This window comes from Gambusia affinis, linkage group LG21, assembly GCF_019740435.1.
Source record: "Gambusia affinis linkage group LG21, SWU_Gaff_1.0, whole genome shotgun sequence".
NCBI classification, from domain to species: domain Eukaryota; kingdom Metazoa; phylum Chordata; class Actinopteri; order Cyprinodontiformes; family Poeciliidae; genus Gambusia; species Gambusia affinis.
In genome coordinates this window covers 7,892,008-7,918,553 of record NC_057888.1, presented here as the reverse complement: position 1 = coordinate 7,918,553, position 26,546 = coordinate 7,892,008, and the positions used below count along the sequence as shown (strand labels likewise).

General features: G+C 37.7%; 1 protein-coding gene across 1 annotated transcript; it reads right to left on the bottom strand.

The window, feature by feature from the left end:
- Positions 1-35: 35 nt before the first annotated feature.
- Positions 36-24,837, bottom strand: LOC122824530 (tyrosine-protein kinase yes-like). Its single transcript, XM_044105302.1, has 12 exons — positions 24,274-24,837; positions 15,269-15,575; positions 12,698-12,797; positions 11,629-11,727; positions 11,311-11,414; positions 10,039-10,188; positions 9,599-9,754; positions 8,048-8,227; positions 5,854-5,930; positions 5,494-5,647; positions 3,654-3,785; positions 36-2,685 (listed from the first exon to the last, which is right to left on the bottom strand). Exons 2-12 carry the CDS (start codon positions 15,564-15,566, stop codon positions 2,477-2,479), a joined length of 1,659 nt encoding a protein of 552 aa, XP_043961237.1. The 5' UTR covers positions 15,567-15,575; positions 24,274-24,837; the 3' UTR covers positions 36-2,476.
- Between the last annotated feature and the right edge of the window lie 1,709 nt (positions 24,838-26,546).

The following is a 26,546-nucleotide window of genomic DNA, read 5'->3' as shown; positions in this document are numbered from 1 at the left end:
AAAGAAACATATCAAATAGTCTCAAAACGGACATATTGCGTGTAAAATCAAGTTTTTATTCTACAAATTCCACAGATGATTCCCCACAGGTTAACTCCTCAAAATGCATTCTGATTTTATGACACAAAGCCCTCATTGCAAGGCCTGTGCTCACTTTTAATTTTAATACAATCCTGCAGAGTCCATGAAAGAACATTAAGAAAAAAGAAGAAAACAAAACATTAAAAACATCCATCCAATGTCTTAAATATAGTGTTTGCAGAGTCCTTTTGGTTACATAAACAGGCAAGTCCAAAGGTTTCTCAGCAGTCACAGTTTAGTGGATAAAAGGCTTTGCTTTCTTCAAGACAAAGATCAGCAAAGGTCTTCCTCGTACTTAGCTGGAAACAATGTTTTGTCATGATGACTTGACAGAAACCTTAGTCCATAGGTTTCTTCAGCAGCTCTTCACTGTAAAAACCCAACCGGTGAGACAATATATAGAACGGTTATAGAGAAGGACTGTGATAATCAGGACACAAATTACTGCTTGGTCGGGTGGTGAGCAAATAGAAAGTCTCCAAATGACATTATTAGACACTAACTGTGTAATGTAAGAAAATGTATATTATAACAAAATATGAAAATGGTGCACAGAAAACACACAAAGGACATGAGATTCAGTTGTGTAAGATTTCCTTTAAGTTTTATCACCCCAAGATGAATAAGGATGCATGAGATTATCCCCCTGAGAACTTCTACTGACAAAATATATTAATCTTGTTTCTGAATTGGCTAATATAACAAATGGTGCATTTACAAAATCTATGGTTTTTAAAACTTGAGCACAATGATTTTGGGCTTTTACTGTGATAATAAAAGTGATGATAAACAGTTTTTTTGGCAACACATCTGTTCCTTGATACAGAAAAAATTGCTATGAAAATAAAATCTAACCTTGAAATGGGCTACTTTAGAACACCAATTTGATGACGCAATAATATAATATAAATACATTTAATAGTACTTTAATTACATTTAGATTTACCAACGCTCTCATGGAGTGGAAAAAAGCTGAAACAGCAAACTTGATCAGAGTTCATCACTGCTGCTGTAAATCACACTCAGAAAACAAAACAATTATTGCTTGTTCAGGATTTTAGGATCACAGTTTTCTACTGTGATGTAACATTTATCAAAGCAATTGTATTGCAAGTTGGAACGTCTGCAAAACTGTATCTAGGTTGTTCACATTATTTCATCAGTCTTACAAATCTGGGTGTTCCTTATCACTCAAAAAGCGTTTCACTCTTTAAAAAGACCTTCACTTTCACAGGGCTGGGCAGAGAGCATCTGAAACACAATCCATTAGATTTTATGATGTTCAAAACAAAATGCTAAGCGGATGAGGCAGGAGGACACCGTGTGTATGTTATTTCTACACATTATAAGCCAAATTATCAAAGAGTCATATCAAAACACAAAACAAACTTAGCCTACCATTTCTGAAAACTGCTCTAAAGTCAGCGTAAGTGAGAATGGGGTTTATTGAAGACTAAAGTATGGAAGTAGTTGAGTTACAGAAACCTATAGAAACATAAGGTTGTCCAACAGAAAATAGAGTTTGGACTAAACATTGGTTGCTGTCAAAACAAAATGCATGCTGCATCATGAAAAACGCCACAGGTGAATGAAAGTGGAGCACAATCAAAAGTGGACCCTGTAATACTGATTAAATGCAGCGAGTTACTTTAAATTGTGTTGTGTTTTGGGTGTATAAATGGTTTTGACGTTGAGGTATAGCAGCCTGGGTAAAAAGCGACTCATAAATGACTTGTGTCAGGACTGGGACCTAAATATTTGGACTCAAACATTGCTACTACAAAGACTGGGCACTATAGCTTTTCCTCTGGACTGTTTCTATCTTTACCACATACTGAACTAGCTACTGCACTTTGCCCCTTCTCTTCCCTATAAGTGTAAGGAATACCAACTAGACCAAAAAAAAAAAAAAAAAAAAAAAAGAAAATCTGTGCACTTTTAAAAAAATCTAGAACTGAAATAACATTCCATACTTTCATAGTTGTTGCGAACTGAGAAAATCAGGGAGAATATGTTCAACAAAAGGAGGCAAATTGCCTTAGTAAACCATAGAGACGTCAAAATTATTTCCATTACATTTCTTTGTGGATGTTCAATCACAGCTTATTTCACAGAAACATAACACTGTGTGATGTCTGGTATTTAAACGTGAATGCGTATGCCCATAACTGCTATCACACATATTGATCAAATCTACATTAAGAGGTAAAAAAATTCCCTCCAATAATTGTTGTACCAGATGTGAGAAGATAAAAAAAATCATGTAAAAACAAAAATCTGAACAGACAACGGAAGAACAAAAAAAAACAAAAACAAAAACTAAATAAAAACAATGGATACAAATTAAGTAGAGTTGTATTCAACAGTCTTTAGCAAAGCCTCTTCCTCCTTATGGCTATAGGTTTTCTCCAGGCTGATACTGAGGCTCTGTGGAGGTGAAGTAGTCCTCCAAGAAGGACTGCAGGTACTCGAAGGTGGGCCTCTCATCTGGCTCCTTCTTCCAGCAGAGCATCATCATCTCGTGCAGAGACTCAGGGCAACCTGGTGGGCAGGGCATGCGGTAACCCCGCTCCACCTGCTCCAGCACCTCCCGGTTCACCATACCTAAAAGGAGCGGCGTTAGCATCACAGATTATATTGAGAGCTGGACATCCATGACAGATGCTTATTCAATATCATTAATAATCACAAACCTGGACGTAAGGACAAATCTGGACAGTCTAAATGTACTTGATTCTGCTAAAAAAAAAAATTGTTTCTTTTATTCAAAATAGACAAATTAATTTCTGGAATTAATTATGTTAATTCCAGACATTCCTGAGAGGTTTTAGAATATTTCAGCATATCTTGGGTATTAATACAAATGTTTATTATCAATTTACTGCAAATATTCTTGCACTGGTTATTCTTTAAAGTATGGGATATTAGTTATGGATGGATGGGTGGATAAACAAAATCTAGACTGAAAATACTTAAGTCAAATTCTTAATCTTGCTAATTTTTGCTAAAAAAGTTTCACTCCTGATTTGAATTATAATAATTTGCATACATTATTTAAAACGTTCCAGAAGCTCCTTCTGCAAATTGTACTTTTTGCAATAATGCAACATTTTCTTTGCTATGTAAAGCTTGAAACTTGATACATTACAGAGACATTCCTAAATAAAACACGTAGTTTAAACATCTATTTTGTGTATTCGAACTAATCTCTTAAAGACGCCACATTAGACCCAGACGAGGTGATCTGCGACGGTACTGCAGGAAAACGAGATGCAGAATGAGTCCGGCAGATGGCCATTAATAACTGAGCTGTTCGGTCCCCTGATCGCCTCCCACCAGATGGCCTCATCTAATCTCAAATCTGACCATGTGTGTGAAAGTGTGTGTCAGTATTCCCCCTCCACTGCCCGGCAGAGACATAAACAACCACCTTACACAAAGTATGAGACGTTTCACTTTGTCCTCAGACATTAGTAACAGCAGCATGACAACACCTGACAGACTGGAGTCAATCTGGTGCAGTCATAAATCAGAAAGAGACTGTGTGTATGATGGAGGAGTGTGCTGCTCACCTGGATAGGGCACCCTGCCTTTGGTAACTAGCTCGGTGAGGAGGATCCCAAAGGACCAGACGTCTGACTTGATGGTGAAGCGACCGTACAGAGCGGCTTCAGGGGCCGTCCACTTGATTGGGAATTTGGCTCCTGCGGTGGTTATGAAGAGGTGAGACATCAGAGGCTGTGTCCTCAAAAAATATACTGCATAATACATGATATATTGCATATTTTACTTTCGTCAAATCTCCTCATGACTTGACAAAGGTTGATTTATACAATGCCCTGCGAAAGCAGTCAAATCAGATTACAAACACAGCATTAATGTATTTCGTTAATAATATAAACCAGAACAAAGTAGCAAAAATATTGTGAATAGAAGAATATGTTTTATAAATGTTATAAAGCCATTATTAGTAAGGTTGTGCATCTATATTCAGTCCCCTGAGTCAGTATTTGAGGTAGGTCTCTGCCAGTTTTGCACATCAAGACATTTTGCCCATTGTTCTTTGCAAAATTTCTCAAGATCAGTTAATTGTATGAAGAGCTTTAAAACAGTCAAACATTCTCCATCGGATTTAGGTTAACAGGATGCTTTAATCTTGCAGCTTTGGCTGTTTGTTAAGGGTTGTTGTTGTGTTGGATAATAAATCACCATCTCAATCTTTTTACAGGTTTTTCTCCAAATCAGGGGAATCGTTTCTAGAAGAAGTACACTCAGGTGTTGGCAGCAGCAGCTTGTCTGACCAAAGCATCTTCTTCCACGTTTGTTGTGAGAGTCACCATGAATGTCTTGGCTACTTTTCTGTTTAAGGCTCTACTTGCCTTTTGTGACATTTGAGGTCTACAAAGTTCTAGGAAAAAATGTTATTAGCATCCCAAGGCGTTTTGGCTTGTTTACCCAATTAGGGTCACAAGCCAAAAAGTGTTGGTTTGCAAATAAAGTTGTTTTCTAGTACTTGAAGGGCTCCTGGAGTCTTCGCCTCAGCAGATCTTCAACCTTCACTTTCCTCATTGTGAGTCAGTACAGTTATGCCAGAAATGTTTGGATCTCTGAGTTGAGGAGCTGAGGTTTATGGCCATGTCCTGGCTTGTGTGCAGTTGCTCCATACTTTTTCCTTTTCCAGATAACTGGCTGAACATGTCACTGTGAGGGGTTCGAAGCTATTGGAGTTGCTTCATAACCTATCATGACTTTAAACTGACCTGCCAGCATCATGGTTTTCATGGTGCTGTGAAAACCATGATGCTGGTTTTCACAGCAATGTTCTTTAGTAATGTTCTTTTTACAAACTGCTGGGGCTTTCAAAGAACGTCTGGGCTTATAAAGTGAAATTACACACAGCTGGACTAAGTTTATAACTCAGATGACTTCTGGTGGCTAATTGGTTTTACTGGACTTTATATGAGGGTCTCAGATTAAGAGGGGCTAAATACGAATACACAACAGCCATTTTAAGATTTTTATTTGTAAAATGTGTTTCAAACATTCGTTTCCCTACTGTAAACTACTTGGTGTTGGTGTATCACATGAATTAAAACACACTGATTCCAGGATGCAACATCACAAAATGTGAACAAGATTAACAGTGCAGCACTGCACAAAATTCGATATGGTGATCTTACAATGAACAAGAAAAAACATGTAGAGGAGGAAATGTGTTCTAACTGGTGACAGAAATACTTTATTTCACAGTGAGTGAAAAGTGCAACTAATCAGAGCAAATAGGAGCATCTGGTTTCCACTGTTAGCCTAATTCACCATGATGGGAGACGACATATAGCTCTCCTGTAATTTCCATTGCTGCTCCACACATACAAGCTGTTTCTCTGCGCGTGTCTATGTGAATGTACCAACCTTGCCTGGCTGTGTACTCGTTGTCTTCTATCAGCCTGGCCAGACCAAAGTCGGCAATCTTACACACCAAGTTCTCGCCCACGAGTATGTTCGCGGCGCGCAGATCTCTGTGAATGTAGTTCATCCGCTCGATGAAAGCCATCCCGTCTGCAATCTAAAAATAAAGTATCTGCGTGAATCATTTCAGCTCCAAACAATGTCAGACATAAAACACACAAAGCAAAGGCAAAAAGGGAAACCTGACAGGCTTGCCTGTTGTAGCGGTTCTTTTCATAAACGTCTTAAAATAAAGCTCTGAAATCAGCAATGCACAAATAGAGGCTCTTTATTTGAAGGGGAAACTGTGGGCGTTTGTCTCACCTTTGCGGCCATGTCCACCAGCGTGATGAGCGTCAGGAATTTGCCATCACCTTCTTTGACGAAGTCAAGCAAGCTTCCTGGAAAAGCAGCACAGAGGATAAGGTGTCAAAAGGAAGGTGTTGATGTGACTGCATAAAATAATCCACATGCTACAGCAGAAATATCATTTTTGCCAGCGTTGTTCTAGATTACACAAGCCCATTATTCAGTTAATGCTTAGTGAAAGAACCTGGAGGCTGAATAAAAACATTTTTTTATTTTAAAAATGGAGTATTGTAGCTACAAAGCCCAAATGTGATCTTATTTTAGAGTGTGTGTGTTTGTGAAGTGTCATTCGGTAAATAAGAAAACTTTTAATGTTAAGTTCCTCTAAAAGTTGCATTGAAAGTCCACTAAAAGTGCCAAATTTGCATTAAAATATCATTATTTATGAAATAATGCAAAGTTGTCACTTTTAACGGACTTTTAATGCAGAAAATGAGAATGCAGCAGTCTCTTGTTTCCCTTTTGGCGGTTCAATCCAGCTTCAGGTAGTATAATTTGCTTTCAAGGGATCGTACATTAGCAAGCAAGAATATTTCTCGTACAGAAATTACTTTAGTAAGAAGAAAGAGCTTTTGAAAATTTCTATAACTGAGTTTTTATAAGTACTTCAAAATTTTGAGCTTACAGTTGCATTTAGATTCCTCAAATAATTATTTTGGGAAATATATCTTTCCTTGTAATTCATCAGCTTTTCAGTTCATGCGTAGCTGAATTTAAGACTGAAGGTTTTCAGTTTTTTGTCTTTGTGGTTCAAACCGTACAAGGCTATACACGGTCTGGTGTAGTACAAAGGAAGTATAATCATTTATATTTGCCTGTTTCTGGTTAGAAGACATTATAATCCTGTAATAAATCATTAACCAACTGTCCAAGCTGCTTGTAACCCTACTCACAATACTTTGCTACACTGGCGACTCCTTTCTTCTTGCTGTCTTAACCAGATTGGAAATCAATAATTTCATTCCCGTTCCAACCACTATATGCAGAAGGTTCTGGAAAATACTTTATAGGTCCAAATGACGAGCTGTGTTGTAAAACCTATCTGTAGTCCATATATTCATTCCAGTAAGTAAAAAAAAAAAGGTGACATTCAAAGTTTAACACACAATAAATATTTAGCCATGAATAACAGTCATTCTGAAGCTTTCTGGATATTAATTCCAAAAATTATGTTGATTTAACTCAAAATATTTGAAAATTCAAATAAAATGAAGCTTGTTATATTGTTGTAGGCATAAAAGTCTGGCAAAGACTTCTGGGAAAGTATTTAAAGTAGGTGGAACTTCAAATCTTAAATATTTGTGACCACCACAAAATCCAGTTTAAAAACAAAGTGGATGTGACTGTGTTCTAGAATCCAATTCACTGAGAGTAAAATGAAATATTTCCCCATAAACTGCAAGTGAAAGTCTGAAAAATATTTCTGACATTGAAAACACACAAACTGTATCCAATTATAGAGTGGTGCATGCAAAATGGTAACCATTTACCCTCACATAAATCTAACTACCTCTAACCCCCCACCTTCACTTAAAAAAAAAGTGCTGCTGCAGCTGAAGGTGCAAAAACCTCCAACAAAACTGCTGCAGTCTTCAGTTCCAGCCTTCAGGGAACCACAGGGGGCTCTCAACCAGAACAGCATATCAATTAAAATGCCTGTAAAATTTAAATTCTTCCTTCAAGGAAATCTCCATGCATTAATCCAGCGCATGCTGCACACATTGGTTCTATAATACTTCTCTTTTAAAACAGGACTCAGTAGAAGTGGATAAAAATAAAGCCGGGTTGTGTTTTTTTTCAGCGGGGGAAACACCTAATGTAGTTGGGTTTCTCCAAACGAGGAGAAGCGGCATTTAGCATCTATGCACCAAAAATCTGGAACAAACTTCCAGAAAACTGTAAAACAGCTGAAACACTGACTTCCTTTAAATCTCAACTAAAAACCCACTTGTTTAGAGTTGTATTCAAAACGTAATCAATTGCAAATTTATTGACGGAATCTGACTATGTTGTGTTTTTATTGTTGATTCTATGTTGCATTGTATTTTTGTGTTTGATTTGATGTAAAGCACTTTGAAATGCCTTGCTGCTGAAATGTGCTATACAAATAAAGTTTGATTGATTGATTGATTGGGTTGGTTTCGGTTACCTTTGGACATGTACTCTGTGACAATATAGATGGGCTCCTCAGACACAACAGCATAAAGAGGCACTAGTTTGTCATGTCTGAGTTTCTTCATGATCTGAGCTTCCTGCAGGAAGGCCTCGGGCGACATGGTTCCCGTCTTCAGCGTCTTTATGGCCACTTTGGTGGTGCCATTCCACGTGCCTGCAGAGACAAAGACAGGAAGCAAAGTAATGGAAGTCACCGGGGGAATCAGTGTGAATAATCGGTTGGGAGAAAGGCTGCATCATTAATTAGGTCAGATAATTGCTCAGACGTGTGCTGTCATGCAGCCATGAGCAGATTCAACCTCAGTTAAGAAAGTGGCAGAACAAATGGTGTACAAAAGTCTTGGTTCATCCCTTATTTATCTTTTTCTCCCTCTAAGCAACCACACTGATTTGTTATCACATATAATATTGCTCATCTACATTCTTCCAATCTTTCCAGAGCTCTTCTTTTAGCAATTTTCTTTCAAAGATGAATCAAATTTTAGAAGAATTATTTAACCTTTTCACCAGAACTGACCATCTAATGGACATCTTTGGTAGAAACGATTTATTCCATTGCTCATTTATAGACTTAACGTCATCAAACGTTTCTCTCTCTTTTTCTTACAATTATCAGTCTTGAGTCTGAGGTAAATATTTGAAGACAGCAGATAGAGGTATTCTAAAATGTAAAACACGCAACCAAAGAAAAGTTTCAATACTAACAACCTGTGTAGCAAGGCCATGAAAACACTATCTGTCAGGTTTCAAGAACGCCCCTGAAAAATAAAAGCTTATGCAACAAAATTTTAAAGTAACGATGAAGGCCTTTTCAACAGCCTTGGTCAGAGTGTGAAGTTTGTACTCTTGCAATCAAAAACGTCTGTAATGCTGCATCTCTTTCGTTGCTTTTTCAGGTCGCTCATTTCTTGCCTTTATTTAGTTCATAGAAATATGTTGAAAATTTGACCATTTTTACCTCTTATGTCTGGTCTAAACAAACAAGCTTAGTAAACCAATCTAATCATCTCTTAAGCAACATTTTATTCATAAATGGATGTATTTGTCCAGGTATGTTTTCAACTTTTAACCCTATTTAAAAAAAAATTCTGACAGAAGAAAACATCTTTTATGCTAAGGCTTGCTGACTGTGTATCCCCCCAGGAACTGTGTTAGATGTTTGATTGATGTTAATGACTGTACACAAAATGAGTAAAAGCAGTCAATGATAAAGTATGAGAAGTATCAAAAGTATCAACTGTACAACTGATAGTCAGGGCCAAATTTTTAAATGAGCAAAAAGTTGGCATCCCTGGATTTCACACGTAAATACAAAGAGGTGGTTTACAAGTTTTGCACAGTTCTGTGGCATCAGCTAATCTGACAAGAGGCAACATGTTGCGATAAAGAGGACACAACAAACAAAGGAAGCAACTGCAGGAAGTGGATAACTCCCCAGTTTTGACACCAATGGAAAGACACTACAGACACAGGGTCTCATTAGCTACATCCACTTCTATTAAGCATGTACAAGCTTTGTTCTTACCCATCCACACTTCTCCAAAGCATCCCTGGCCCAGTTTGACCTCCAGCTGTAGCGACTCCCTTGGGATCTCCCAGGCATCTTTAGCAAGCCCCTGAGTTTGAGGCTTGACCGTGGGGCAGACCGTGGTCAGCTTGTGGCAGAGTCCGTCTGCGTGCTCTGCGATACAGAGATAAAAACTGCTACAAGGATGCTCCGCTTTCACAAAGCTTTTTAAATCACAGGAAGAACCTCTCTGGGGTCACAGTGAAATCAAGTGGAATCACAGAGCCTTAACAGGAGGCGTCCTCAGGCTGAAGATGTGGCAAATCTGACGGTAACATCAACTATTATTAAAATTAAAGAGCATTCATCTCCCTTGGCAACACAGCGAGGCGTGTGGCACAGTGCAATTTTCAAGATAATTCTCCAATGTCTGACTGCAGGGACAGGTAGGACCATACCTGTGTAGTGTTTGACGAGCTTCGGCAGCGTGTCAAACTGGGCTCGCGTGGTGATGTAGTATCCCCCGTTATCCAGCTTGCGGATCTTGTAGTGCTTCACATTGTCTCCTTTGGCTTCGTCCCAGTCCCGTATGGACAGAGAATAAGCACCTAAGGGGTGACAAAGAAAGGTCAAAGACCAGTTTGAAAAGTTTTAAACTGGGCTGGGACGGCGGTTTTCTGGGATTCTTTTCACAAGTGGAGAATGAATCAGTGGATATATGACAAAGATTCCTGAAAGACGATATTTCAAAAATGTATTTCTAACTTTCCCAACTTACTTTAAGTTGGAACTTCCCTGTTCTGCACCAGAGTTCACCACCTTTCCTACAAGATCACCTAGCTTTAACACCTTTTTAATGAATACAACTAGCTGCAACACAGCTTACTGTTGCAGGTTTCAGCAAACTATTGTGACATCCCTGTTCTTAAGCTAAACTTGTTCAAGGTTGCACCTTTTCTTTCTTTTGTCACACATACATGTTTCAGATTATCAAAAACAAAAGACTCTTTTGAAAATGATGATTTAATTTTGTATATAAAAAAAAAACTACACAAATAATCCAGGATCTATGTGGAAAAGTAACTCCCTATAAACACAATAACTGGTTTTGCTATCCATTAAATTTTTGTGGAGCAATTGTGATCCAGAATTGTTTTATTCAGCCACGTTGGAGAGCTTTAAGAATGAGTGGATTGTTTTAGGTCATGCAACAGTGTCCCAAACTGATATAAGACTACTGTGCATGAACTCAATGTCACAAACTTACAGCCAGACATTTTTTTCCCACGATTTTTTGGTAGAAAGTAGAATTCATTGTCCCTTCAATTACAGCAGGTTATGCAAGTTCTGAAGCAGCAAAACCTCCCCAGATCATCTCACTACCTCCATTATGGTTCACTTTAAATTTGAATTTCTTTTTCTGAAATGCTCTGTTGTTTTGATACCAAAACACATCTTCCAAAGAGTTTATTTTTGTCCCATCAGTTTACAAAAAGCAGAAAATGAAATTAGCTGTTCAACTGTATGACAAACTGACTACAACCGTGGACATACTGGCCCTCCAAGCAAGTTCATCATGAGAGCTAAAAGAAGTCTCCAAAAACCTTAAAATGTCATCAAGAGGCTTACGGCAGACTTTTGCTCATGTTGAAATTGAAGTGCTTACCAGTAAAACCAGAAAGAATCATAGGCATTGAATGAAAAATGTTCAAAAAGAAGGACTGACTCACCTTTAGTCGTTTCACTTTCCCGCACCAGGAAAGTCCCTCGATTATTCCCAGGATTGAGCAGAAGCCTCTCAGCATCTTTACGCCCCATTTTGCCAAAGTACCACCTGTGAAACAAAACAGCATATGAACAGAGAAGAGACTAGAATAGAAAAGCAAACCCAGAAGATCCTGGCTCACTATGACTGGAAAGCTCACAGAAAAGGGTGTGAAGTCAATAATGTTGGACTACACTGAGACATCCATACTCATGCTACAGCCACTACTCTCTGACACACACTCTGCAGACAGAGAATAGGAGAGGCAACAACCCAGTCTTACTCTTCAGCCTGAATGGAGTCGGCGGGGGCCACATAATTGCTGGGGATGTAGCCCTTCTTCCCGGTGTTAATGGAGCGAGCCTCCCACCAGTCTCCCTCGCTGTAGGAGAACAATGACACGGGAGAGAGCACATAGACAGTTTGTTCATTCAACTGTCAACTGTCAGGACTGAGGCTTATACATATATATGGCAGACTGATTGAGAGCAGCAATATAACACTGGTAATGGTACTTAATAATTTTCTGTCCATCTCTATAATGAAAGAGGTTCTGTTAAATCTAAAAAAACTGTGACATGAAATTGGTTCTGAAAAGACGTTAAAGAAAATGAAATAAATCTGCTTCTCACTGAAAGTGTGCAACTGCAAGCTACTTTTGCTGTTGGAGGCTTGCATACATTGTTATACAGCATATAATGTCAATGTTTTTTAATTTGTTGTATGTATACATACACTTCTCCAAATATTTGATTAAGGCCCCTCTGTTAGCCTGTTTTACTTCTAACAATTGTTTTCTGCAGACATTAAAAAGTGGTGATTTATGACCTGTGTTTTTACTCGGCCTCTAGGAATAGTCCAAAAATCTTAGATGTTTTTAAAAATATTATTTCAGAAACTTGATAACAGCCGACATTGTTTATTGAAAAATCAGTTTTGACGTGTTTAATATGATTATCTAACTGAAACACTAACATATCCTCAAGTTTCAACTGAATAGCTGTTGATTTGAGGTAAACAATTTCCTTTCACCTGAGTGTCATATTTTGGGTCAAATAGTGACAAATCAAATTTGGGCCTGCATCAACTGGTGAAAATCCACATTAAATTCAAATTTATGCACCCAAAAATAGTTTATAAACTGTCCTACATGAGTTAGTTGTTTAATCCATCCATTGTGGAAAAATAATAATTCAAATACATTGCTGAAATCTTAAAATCATAATAAACTTCACTGCCTATGATGAGTGTATGTAAACTTCTTACCGCTACTGCAAGTCATTCATGAATGCTAAATAGAGCCAGATCCTCCATGGAAACAGTTATTGGTGAGAAACTGAGGAGAGTCTTACGTATTGTTGATGATCTGAAAGCGATCCCCCTTTTTAAATGTAAGATCATCTGATGTTCTGGCTTCGTAGTCGTACAAGGCAACAAAGAACGTGACACCGCCTGAAAATGCAAAAACAAAACCCACAGTTAAACACCACTGTGTGGTTGCATAGAAAGCATTACAAAATATGCCAGTGTAAGACTGCTGAGACAGACACAGGCAAAGTCAGCTAAAGTGTCATTATTTGCCTTTTTGTGTAATTTCACTGTGTAGGTACCAGCTCTTTATCCACAGTTGAAACCAGATATCTGTATGTTCTGTATATAAAAAACAAATAACAGACTAAACTTCTCCTGTTTTATGTCAGCATAGATTAACATTATTTGTTTTAGTTAAAGATCAGAAGGAATATTAAGACAGCTTTATTACATTCTTAAATTTCCAAAGTTTAAATACACCAAGTATACTAAATGTTTAAACAACTTGGAAAAGCCCAGATGTTGAGAATGAGTCAAATCTAAGATAACTTTGACCTTCTATCGCCTAAAGAATGTTTCCAGGAGAAAAAAAACGGACTAATGTTCCTGCAAGAGCTTGAGAAACTCGTCCAAGCAATTATCTCTGGTTGAATTAATTACTACAATTGGATCTTCAGAGCTGTACCTAAAAAGTCAGACAACTGCAGCTGATCCAGAACGCTGACAGTCTAAAATAGACACGGTTTACTCAGACAGTGAGGGGGAATAAATTAAGTTCATTTTTATTCAGTGTATGTAAATATCTGGCATCACCTATAAAAATGACAGATGGAATCTGACAATACCATTGTTACATAGGTCAAAGAAAATTCTATATATATCCAACCTGTCTCCAGAATTATAACATTTCTTTGAGTCATAATTCAGATCAGGTTGGTGGCTTTGATTTATTAGAACATGACCTCAAATGAACCATTAAAAGCCACCTGTCATTTTTACACAGTATAAATCAGCTCTTTCTTTGCATCCCATGACAACATCCTGTAAATCAACATGCCTACTGTGCAGCAGCCTTCCCACATGGAGGCCTTTCATGACAACAATGCTGTCAACAATAATCCTATTATCACCTGCAGAAAGCAAAAAGCAACCCAGCGACGCGTCTAAGAGCAGATAATCCAACACCGGGGAGGATTACAACAGAAATCTCATCTAAATAGGAGGGTTCAATCATCAGTTCTTTTCTCTGTGGATCAAGGCTGACAGAAAGACTCGTATAAAAATTTAGCAACGTAAAATAACAATGACACAGAGGCAGGAGGTTTCCGTATGAAACAGAATTAGTGGCTTGTAAACACCTCATTCAGTATTCTATGAAAAAAGTGCCAAAAAACATAATGAATAACCCAACTAAAAGTTAACTACACGTCTAAAGACAAAGTTCTCCATATTTCTCTGGGCACTCCAGTCTTCGCCTCCCAGTCCAAAGACAAATATATTAAGTCAGTTCTCTAAATTGCTCTTAGGAACAAGTCTATTGATGCATCACTGTTTTTCCTGCGTGTCTCTGTGTTGTTCTGACCTTTCACCCCATTTGCAGTACTACTTAAAAGTACAAATTTTCTTAAGTATAACTAGAAAATAATGCAAAACAAGTTTACAGTTTACTTTTTGCAATGTCTTCTCCATATTGCAAAAATGTTTAAACAATGGTGACCCTATGTACTGCATGTTAGCCCAAATAATATAGTGTTATTATTTAAATTATAAAAACTGTCTTGCCATTTTTACTTTTTAGATTTTTTATTTCTTGGTAAATTATTATAATGTGTTTATATATTAGAAGATAATATAAATATTGAAGACACAAAGCATCTAAAATGAAAACATGAATATTTTTAAATACTGGTCAGTTTTGGGCAACAAAACTTCAGGAACCCAATTGTTCAGTATAACTGAGTCAAAGCATACATGCAAATCTACAAAACAATGACTTAACAGGAAGAAAATTCATTTTGAATGAGTTTTGTCCTTTATTGACTCTAAAATATAATCTGTGAGGTTACCTGACAGGCCGTGGACAAAATGTTCTCACAATGAGACAGAGCTGGAGAACTTTTACAAAGTGGAGTTCATTTGTGAGAAGCTCCCACCAAAAACATATCCATTTTGAAACTAAACCTAAAAAGTCATTCAACTCAATATTAGTTATATGATATATATACTTCTGTAACCAGGTTACTGCAGCAACCTTTGGTCTGTTTTCAGTTTAAATGTGCAGGAAGTATGATACATTAAAGGAAAAAGATGTTTTTGACACTATTCTTAATGACAGTTTTCAAACTCACCGTATTAACTCACAACAAGGGTCATTAATACTGTGACATTTGGATGTTTTTATCTTTAAGTGACCAAGCAATTTAGCTTTTTGGATTGTCTATAAAGTGCACTGAGCAGCTCAACAAAATGAGTTCTGTTAAATAAAGGCATTGGCAGCTAATTTCAGGACATTTAAATCTGACGAGAAATATTTGAAAACAAATACATTGGAAATGTAAACATATAGTAGCAATGTAAAGATGTAAAGCTTGAAGAAATAAAACTCTACTCACTAGAGACGGCACCAGAGAAAGAGTTGGACATGGGACCAGAGAAGGAGGTCGACGCTCCTCCAAAGGGAGTCATGGCAGAGGAGGAGCCTCCGAATGGCGTGAGGGCGTGGTTGAAATTCAGAGCTGCAGAGCTGGAGGAAGATGTGGGAGCCTGATTCTGCTGTGTCTGCGTCGGATCTGGCCCATAGTGACCAACGTGAGGCACGGCGGTGGAGGTGTTGGGGTCAGACCGTGAGGAATTGTCGGTCTGATACTTCATGGTGGGACCTTTGCTTTCTTTGCTCTTCACACAGCCCATTGTCTCAGCCTGCACAGACAGACAAAACAAAAAGAGATCAATTTAACACAAACAGAATCTGGAGAAATGAAGAGTGTAGCGTGAAAGGCTTAAGAGCAGGAGTCTGGATTAGGAATCGTGACATATGGTTTGCCAGCTCTGATACAAATGTTATGAAATGAAAGTGTAATGACCTGATATTTCCATGTTAATCATTTTGTTGCTGCTCCAACCACTAAGACTTTAAGCCCTGTTGTAACTGGGACATATGGTTAATTCTAAATCTGCTTTGAATCACAATTTTGAACATAGCTATGAACAATGAGTCTCTGAATATACTGAGGTATAAACTAGAGAGACAACATGTAAGAGAGCCCCTAAGTTTTATGATACTACACTTTACTCATGTCAAAGAATGGCTTGGTGAAAATTCAGACTATCATCTAATTGTGGAATCTGTGCCTAGACTTGAAAATTGATGTTCATAGATACTTTTTATCGGATCTCTTTTTTCTCACAACTACTGAATATTATTCAGAACTGTAACAAAACAAACTGAGAGATTATCAGAACTCATCACAATCATTTTGATAACTCACTGTAAAATCCAAAAAGTCAGACTATGGAGAATTCTTCTTTAATAAAACTTTACTATTATAGATTGCCTGTAATTGTATGTTCATTTATTTTGCATTGATCTTGACATATTTAGTACATTTTTCTGTGTTAATTATTATTAGTTAGGTTAGAAAGGTGCAGCCACATTGTTTTATTCTTGTATTCTGTTCTTTGTGCATTTGGATTTAGTTTCTTAGGTATGTAAAAGTTTTTTTCCCCTTGATTTGTATTCTTTTTGAGTCTTAGTTTAACGTCCCCTGTATTCATTAGTCTCTATACTTTACTGTTATTACAACTATTCCAGATTGAATCTAATTAGTTCATCTGGTTACTTTGACATTTTCCACCCCTTCCAAAGTATTAAAGCTCTTGGTTTTTCTTTCCTGATTGCTGCATCATTTTGTTACTCTGCCCATGCTTCATGTCCTGTTCACTTTACTTCACTTTAGTAAGTTTACATGTTTTTGTTCTCATCAATTCTTTTGCCATGCTTATTCCAAGCTCCTGTTTGAATTCTTATCCTACTCTCAACATACAAAATATGACAAAAAGTTGTTCTATTGAGATATAAGTAGAAACACAAGCAGCAGAAGAAGGTGTCCTTCAGAATCCAAAGAAAAGTGCTGCTGACTAGCATGATGGTACACTGGTGAAGCAGTAGTTGCAAAGACATTAAGGTACTTTATTACTGAGTCAACATCATGCAACGATTAGTCAAAGAGGTGTAGCATTCTCTCATTCTGCAGCTGTGGCCTTGATGTTAGGAGGGTGTATTATGTCTTATCTTAGAGGGAGGTGCATAATTGAGAGTTCACAGAGTTCTTCGGATTTACTGCCAAGTAATTCAACAAAATGGGTATTTTTCAAACATTTTAAAGCAGTTTGCAAAAATAAAATGTTGCAGGTGCTTAAATTGTAGGTTGCAACAACGATTGTCTTACGAAAACCAGTTTAAGACGTAATAAGGCACTGCAGAGGTTTCTAAATTACAGATTTCTTACAAAGGGTTTGAAGTTTGTGTGGCTATAAATCCAATGTCTGACTTTAGATGTGCAGCCAACATGCTGAGAATGTTGGCACAGAAAAGAGATGTACAGTTCCTGAGCCAGAAGCTGTTCCAGGGTCAGGATGAAACAACTGTCATGGAAAGCAGAGACAGGCTTCATCCTGTCAACTACGGCAGGAGGCGGTGGGGTCTAAATTTCATTAGAAAAACTGATGAAGGTCTGCTGATTTTGCTCAGGGCTTATCTAGCCAAGCTGACCGGAAAACAGGAAGACTTTTCCATCCTTTCAACTAAACCACCACCTTATTAAACGTTTTATACTATATTTACATTATTTTATATCGACAATAAGAAAAAAGCTTAATAAATATAATCTATTGATGTTGTTTTAAGTAAAGCCTACAAGGTGCAATAGGCTGAAAACTGATTTATGTTTCATTTGTTATATCACTTATATTATTTGTATAAAACAACAATAGTGGTAGAAAAGCTGAACAATAATAAAAGTCAGATTCTTCTGCTTAAACCACATTTGCTAAAACTCAATCTTGCAAAATGACACAAAAAAAGCAAATTTCAAAGAAATTTCTGCTTTTATGACTTCTGGGGGAGAATGTCTTAGACTTACAGGGTGAATGTTAAAGAAAATACCTCAGTTAGAAAAACAACTAAACACAGATCAAAAACACATATTGTACCTCTTAAGTCCCTGACAAAGATTGTTAAAAAAATGCACAGCAATAATTGTTGAAATGAAGAACAGACTTTAAAATACTTTTGTAAGTTTATAAATTACTGAATGGCTTTGCACCAAAACACATTAAAGATGTTGCCATCATGTGAACCTACCAGACCACTCAGTTCTTTTGGTTCAAGTCTATCCATCCCTAAAGTCAGAACCAAACGCAGAGAAGAGGCGTTCAGTTTTTATGCTCCTCTAATCTAATGCTTTGTATCTGAAAATGTGCTATAAAAATGAAATTGTCTTGCCTCTAAATGCCTGCTGATAAGTCCAGCACAGCGAGTTCAAATAAAAATTCATCCGAGTGTTTGTGTAGGCAAATATAAAATGGTTTTGACCTTTCTGTGTGCGGAGCAGAAGATACGGCAAAGCGAGACAGCAGGCCAGCTGAATGAAAGAGGGGCAGCCAGGCACACACAGTGCCAGCTCTCCCAGCTGGAACTACTAGGAGGATTACAAGGGTGAAGGATTTACTCAAAGAGGATAATAACAGAAAACAAAGTAAGAGTGACCACCAGGGTCCATGGGGGTGTGTAGTCATTTTGGCCAAGCTCACCCCGCCTGTAATGTCACACAGAAGACTGACTTTGCCCAGAGCTAAAGCCAGACACTGTCAGTCGGATAAATCAGACAGCTGTTGCATAACGACACTGTTTTCGTTTTTATGTACAAATACAACGTCTGAAGAGGGCATTATCCTAGACATAAAATGTAAACATTAATGTGTGATGGGACATTCTTAATATAACATTAATTAGTATAAGCTACTATTTAATATTTCAAACAAATTAATAAAACATAAATAGGCAAATACTAGACCTGATGCTATTACTGCTGTTACCACAACAAGTAGAAAGGCTCCTTTGAAATAGTTATATAGTACAATAATAATAATAATAATAATAATAATAATAATAATAATAATAATAATAATAATAATAATAATAATAATAATAATAGCAAAAACAGCAACATTTCTTAAATAAAAAATTTGCAAAATATTGAATAATTTAATAATAAAGTTAAACATCATCATCATTTAGAATAATAAAAATGCAAATATTTGAATTTAAATTTCAGGTTTACCCATACTACCAGGAACAAATTGATAAAAAATAAAAAGTTAATCATCATCACGATGCAGTAAGTACAAGATAATAAACAAATAATTTAATAAATAAATTTAATTGAGACTACTATTGCAATACAACCTTTGCAACAAACAAATTAAAAAGAGAAAATTAATTAATAATTGTAAAATAGATAAAATTGTAAATAATTGTAGATTAAAAACGAAAAAAATATCAGCGACACCATTATCATCAAATATTAACTATAGGATAAATGATAATGACACCATTCTTTCCTCTGCAATTGTATATCTAAATGTAATGTAATAAATGAAATATTAGTTTAGTGCAGCAAAGTCATTAAAAACAGAGAGGCAATCTGGAATCACATCTGTGTGTTTGTGCTTGTTTGCCAAGTTTATGCAATTATGTCTTGTAGTACATCTAAAAGCTCAAGATGTCCCTTTGCTGCACATGAGGCAATTTCTGACCAGTACAGCCATGCAACCACTGGGAAACTATGATGTGCTGCTAATTATAGCAGCTTATTGTAATTGCGGACAACATCCCGCCCACGGGATGATAGCATGACCTACAAACATAAGAAGACACCCAAGTCTTCCCAGATGGAGCCAAACACAGTGACAGAGGAAGGAGAAGAGTTCAAACGAGGAAGTTGCAATGACAAGAAGTAAGCATTTACACAAACTGAAGCTCTTTGTGCTCTTTTTTGCTTCACAGAGACTGAAAATCAAACGTAAGTGAGCTTGAGATTTAAAGCAGCCTGAATCAAAGTTAAGCAATCAGGAACAGACTGTTTAAAACCTTTTCCTCCAGGCATAGATCTCTTCTTGTGCAGCCATACTCTCCATAAATATAAACACGGCTGGGATAAGCACTTGGTCAACGTTGCCAGTAGTCTCCCTTTAATAATCTACAAAAACAGTCAAATATGTGCAATAAAAGCAGCGATACCTTTCCAGCTAGTGCTTATTTTCCCCCTCCTCATGCCTCTATCCAGTAAGAAGTGTGGCAGATTAGGCAATAATTTTGCTTAATACCTCTTCCAGCAAGGTCGGACTGCCTGAAGGAATAACAGCGATTTAGTCTGTTGCTCAAGGCCCTTAAAAAAAGCAAAGACTTGCTGAGATCTGCCTCTAACTGAGAGCAATTGCATTCTTTTAAGGATGATTCTTTGTTGAGTAACAATTGTTATCATTGTCATGTTTTCCAGGAAACATAGAATAAACAAAAACTCTATCTATCTGCAGACATCCTGATTCAGCCCCAGATGTCTGGAGAGAAAAAATCTTTTCACAAACATCCGACATTCACAGAAGATGCTGCATGTCCAAAAGGCTCTCTGACTCTTGACCCTCTGTCTTTGGTGTTTTCATTAGTCGCAGAGGCCCGCTCTCATGCAACTCTGTGAGTTTGATTTACTAATATTGGCTCTCATAATTCACACTCCAGTCAGTGTGCAGTGACAGCATTGGAGGGATTTCACAGAGGCTCTTGGTTGTGCACGCTTAACCAAAAACATACCACTTTGAACAGAGATCCACGGCCAGCTGTGGCACCAAAAACATATTCAATGTCTCGCTGAGCTTTAAAGCTAGGAAATCATTCTTTGCATATCCAAGACCTTCCTGTGGTTTCCTTCTTCCATTCCAACCACAGCGTGGTCAGTCAAGGCAGGATTTACAAAATGTTGATAAGACTGGGAGAGGTTAGGCTTATTTTCTGGCAAAAACTCTTAGGATCTGAACTCAAATAATTTTTTTAAAGTTCACAGAAAGAGCAAGTTGGAGGTATGAGAGAAATCCTTGCCTACGACATTCTAAGTACAGTACCACTACTGCAATGTGTAAACAGTAAATTACTGCAACTTCAAAACATACAGTAAGTTACTGTAATACTATGTCATTTACCCATAATGCAATGCAAATTACAGTAACTACTTGTAAAGATGTTTTACATTAGTTTTACTGGGCATTTTGTGGTATTTAGCTGTAGAAAATACAGCAAAGGCTAACAGTGTATATCTGTGAATCTGGAAAGGATCTCAGCGGTCTATGGATGTTCCACTTTATTACGTACACCTTGATGATTCTCCTCAAGGCATTACTTCAACAAAGTGTTGGGTGCATCCTCATAGAAAATGCCCCCCACACCACGCATTATACCACCACCACCAAGAACAGGTTTATAACAATAAATTGTTGACAAGCATTTATTTCCTTATTTTTGTGCATGTTTATGTAGCTGGTGCAATCAATTTTAGTTGGTAAAACCTGACTCGTAAGGGAGCAATCATATGTAAAAAATCGACTTTGGTGAGCTTTACATGTTATGATGTTATTCCCTCATCAGAAACGCACCTGGAGTATTGCTTTTATTCTTTCACAAATAAATGCAGCAGTTATAAAAGGTTCCTCCCCCACTCTGCTCCTTCAAACTAGCAGCAGCAGCAGTAGTAAGCAAACACCTGGTGGAACTGCACATCTGCAGAGCTTATTAAATGAACTATTTCTCAGTTCAGCGCTCTGATGAACATTTGTAAATGCTTGATAGAAGAATGTTGTTGTGAGGACATGATGAAGGCAGGAATTTAAAGATACATAGGCCTAATATCAAGATGTTAAATTATGAAGTTAAAATTCTTTTAAGTCATGTTTGATATATAAAACTGAAGGTGACATTTTGATCGTAGTAAGAAATTATACTATGTGACTGGAAAACAAATAATCCTGCCCCTTTAACAAAGCTTGTAGAGTTTTGCTGAAAATACAAATAAGCAGATGTAGCAATGATGCAAGCGCACTGTGGATTATTAATGGTCTGAGAGCTGACTCTAAAATAAAACAAGTCTCACTGTTTCAAACAGATTCTTCTCCTCTGGGGTTTTAGATCACAAGACATTTGGCTGGATGACAGCCCGGCAGCTGAGCTTAAAGGAAGCATGAGACCGGAGTTCCTCCATCCATCAGCCAGCGCGCCGACTGAAAGCGTGCCCAGCTGTGAGTACAGGCAGGAAGGCGGTCTGTGGAGCTTTGCTGAAGTTCAGATCTGCAGCAGATGCTGGCTGCCACTGAGCACCACATTAATTTTAATACCTAACACACTACATCCAAGAAAGTCTTCAGAGCCTTCAGAAAACCATCACTAGTTAGTTTATTTTGAGTCTTATAATGATTAGGGATTTCTGGTTTAAGATTACCCTGCTATTTAGATCAGATTAGAGCAGATTTAGGAACCAAAGTACAATTCTATGCTCTACTTTTGAGTTATTTTGTATATTTTGCGTATACTTAAGTGAACTTTGTAATGTTTTAATTGTCTGTACCTTGTTATCATTGTTATGTATACGTTACACTGATGTGCCTGTTTTTCAGAAAAAGAAATTTTATCTGAATGGACTCCCTATGTAAATAAAAAAGTATTTACCAAGGAATCTTTCTTTTTGTACTTTTGCATCATCAACATTATCACAGAACATGGCTAGTATGCAAGAAGACTACAACTCAAGACTTTGATGTCAAGCTCACTTTAGTCGCTAGGCTGCTGAGAAAAGGCACATTTTCCAGAATAACAGATCTCATGGGAATACCTAGATGTGTAAATGTGGCCTATCTTTAGAATCTGCAATCCGGTAAAGGGACGACACAACTAGTATCATAGACTATTTCTTGTAACCAATATTAGAGAATACAAATTGATTTTTAAAGTGACATCTTTTGGGACAAAAGGAATTTGGCTACATAAACTCAACTCAAGAAAGAGGGTTTAGTACAAATATATTCAACTGTATGTGGCTGATAATAAAAAGGTGTGGTCTTAATATGTCACATGCTACCACAAAGAGAGATTGTTCTCATTATGTTTAAAAATAATGTGTTTGTGCATTTTAACACAAAGCATGTTTCTTCTATTGTGCACCCAGAAAATCTTACTATACCTATCATATGAACCACCACCCTAAAATTCAATCAAGCAATACCTAAATATTGCAATAATGATGCCACATTTACTTTACTTACTCATTTGCAACAGTATTCAGGTTCTCTGTCTGACTGATGGAGTTTCACTCACCTCATTCATACACATGCTTGGACCCACCCAGCATGTGCATATGGACTCACAATGGATTTCTTACCACACAGAGTGACAACACACAACTCCTGCAGGTCTAAACTGATTCTCAGACTGATATTAAGGAAATGGATTCAACTTGATTCATCTCCCTTTCCACCCAGACTACATTATAATACATTTGGCCCTGCTTTCTGATATTTCTACTAACTGAATTGACCATTTGGGAGCCCTCACAGACTGTATACAGAGCATTGACCTTTCATACTGAGACTGAAAGGTCAATGCTTTCATTGAAATGGAAAAGAAAAAACAAAATAGGTGCGGTACCTATCTATAATTGGTGATGTTCTACTCTGACCTAATGCCAGGGTGACAAACATCACCGTATGTCTGTGGTAAGACATAAAATGTATTTCATTTTTCAGATTTAAACGCATTTTAGATACACTAACATACAGCCAGATAAGAAAACGGACAACATCAGCTTTAATAGTGGCACTCCCAACTCTCCAGGTCCAAGCTACCTTATAAGGTTTGAAAGCAGCTGATTCAGGTAGAGTTGTGCAAAGAGCTGTTCAGGATGTGACATGTTACTGAATCAGTTTTAGTTCTAATCTTAAGACATTCTGTGGAGTTTGTGCTGATGAGATGCATAGAGAAACTTCAGCTGTTAAAAAAACAGAATCTTGATGTTCCAGAGGGCTGAATCAGTGTGACTCATGAGTGGGTTAAGTATTTAACAGTTTTCCAAAATGATATAAGGTACTTTAGAAAACCCATTAAAAATCAGATGTTTAAATTCTAAGTATTTGAGTTAAACACATTTGAATACGGTAATAAAATGAGTTGGAAGTTTTCATTTACAGCTATACTCCATAATGATATGTCAAGGTTCCTGCTTCTTGTAATAAAGCTATAGTTATATGCAATTTTCCATATCAATTTTTTTCCAGGGAATTAGTGTGGTTTTTTTGTTTCCACTGGGATTAAATTCGTGCATTGCTTATTCCTTTTCTTACATATAACACATTGGTGAATAAAAACACAGTAGCCTATAATCAGCTCTCAGTGTAGGCAATGCTTGCAGTCCTTTGTTGATGACAGGTCACACAGCGGAGCAGCTGGCCCTTCTTGTTTTAATCATCCTGCTCTGACAAAGAAACAAATAATTACGTCTCTTATTATTTTTGCCTTTACCTTCCCGGTCCTTCCAGTGTGATTTATCTTCCTATTTTCACCACTTTCTCCTTGAATCAGTTCGAGACAAAGTAAATCCGAGTTATTCCAGCCGGGACCGATCCGCCTTCATCCTCACTTCATCCATCCAGCGGTTTGGTTTTAAGTTAAATCAAGTGTTGCAGTCCTGAAGCCTGATGTTAGCGCTGCAAGAGGCTGTCATTTTCCTTCATGTGGAGAAATCGCTGAAGGGAAAATCCTGCAGAGGCATGCCTGCTGATGGAAAACAAAGAGGAAGGAGGAAAAGTGGGATCCTGGAGTATCCCGGAGAGATGGAGCCTCCTCTCCACTTCCTACTACCAAACTTCCATCAACCCCCACACAACAACATGGCCGACCCAGCCTGCGGGACTGGAGCCACGCAGCTGGAGACGCAGACACGGAGCCGTCTGGTGCAGCTGGTCTTCTGAGCGCAGCCGTGGCGTGAAATATTCACGTGAAATACCTTACGCTGGGTAAAATAACAAAGAGTAGAAGGGAAATAGGTGAAAACAAGCAGACCGGCCCGTGGAGAATTTTTAATCTCCAAAAAAGGAGTATTCACTCGTACCGTTCCCATTCACAAATGTAAATTTGTGGCGCCCTCTGCTGGTTTTATACATTCATTGCATGTCAAACAGTAATATTCACTGAGAGAATACTACATAAAAGAGCATTTCTGATATTTATGACCAGCCATAGGCGTAAATCCCGGGGGGATGGAGGGGGCCGGACCCCCCCAATCTTGGAAAACTCTAGTAAGCAGTCTTTTCTGCAGGCTGCTTACTGAGAATAAAATATGTTTGATGTGCATTACTAGTCATGTTTGGTCCTGCAGCTTGAATGTGGTTTCAAAACTTTTCAAACCACATTTTACGTTACATTTCAATGGAACCTCGCCGACCCTCGCAAAGTTACTCTTAAGAAATTTTCCTGTTCCCCAATAATGAGATGGGATTTTTCCCCTTGTGACCAGCTTTGTAGTTTTTTTTTAACATGTAACGTGCAACATATTGTTCAATAGGTAGGACATTAGGCCTTTTATGTGGAAATTCTTGGAACCAATCTTTGTACAGAGCTCTAAAAATATCTGAGTAGGCTAGTGTTAGAGGAGGATCAAAATGTAGACAGGAGTTCGGGAGGCTCATGGTAAAAAAAATCTTTAGTAAGGAATATGAAAATGACTGACAAAAATCAGGAACAGGAAAGAGAGGTACTTTAGTTCTGACGAAGAGAAGGAAGTGACAAATAAATCAGAAGCGCAATTAGAGACTAGTTGTTGAAACAAACATAAAACTCAGGAAGCCCACCAATGACGAGAATAACTGAACTGACACAAAGACAAAAGATCTAAGTAAATTAACAACAGTGAAATGATCGAAACAGAAACATAATTGAAAACCAAATGTCTAACACCTAAGGAACAAAACAACACTTCAACCAAGTCAAAACGATGCTAATGATTCCTTGTTCTAGTGCTGTGGAAGAGATTCTTCCTTGATCTGGTACCAAAGAAAGCTCATCCATCAGCCCTCAACAACCTGTTCCCATGACATCCCTTGTCATGAAGGTCCTGAGGAGACTCTTTTCTACTCCCATTTGAGTGAGTAGTCTAGTTTGATTCAGACCTCCCCTGCCTGCAGTGTCTGACCAGGTGATCGGCAGCAAAGTGGTGCCACCAAGAATTATACTCTCCCCAATCTTTTTTCACTATACCTCAGCCTTTGAGTACAAGTCAGAGTCCTGCCATCTACAGAAATACTTTGACAAGTCTGCAGATGCTGCTGTGTCAGTGATCTACAGGAAGCTGAGTACAGAGATATGGTGGTGGTGGAAACCATTATCTTATCTTGAAAGTGAACAAAACATAGGAAATAGCTGTAGCTTTCAGGAGAAATGGGAATAGATCAAACACTATTTTCATGATGGGAAATCAAGAAGAGGTAGCAATAGAGTGTAAGTTCCGTAGGCAGAGAGTGCTTATCTAGACAGAAAACTGGACTTCAGCTGCAACAGTGAAGCTGTTTACAAGTAGGGATAGGACAGACAGCAGTTCCTGAGGAAATTTAGGTGGTTCAGTTTTTACAGAAAGGTAAATCTTCTGGAACTGTCATGCAGAGAGTAATCTGAACCTCTGAAGCTGGATGTGCAAAGAAGGATACCATGGGGCAAAAAACAGTTTAGTGGTAGAGCAGAAGCACCATGCAGAGGGGCTACTGTCCTTAATGCAGTTGTCCCCAGCTTGAATCCTAACC

What these genes read in the sequence shown, in the direction of transcription:
- LOC122824530 (XM_044105302.1), bottom strand. Translation starts at nt 15,566, where the DNA reads ATGGGCTGTGTGAAGAGCAAAGAAAGCAAAGGTCCCACCATGAAGTAT. An exon ending in GCTCGTCAAACACTACACAG is followed by an intron (nt 9,755 to 10,038) that starts GTATGGTCCTAC and finishes TCTGTATCGCAG; the next exon opens with AGCACGCAGACGGACTCTGC. An exon ending in CGAGTACACAGCCAGGCAAG is followed by an intron (nt 3,786 to 5,493) that starts GTTGGTACATTC and finishes TAACCACCGCAG; the next exon opens with GAGCCAAATTCCCAATCAAG.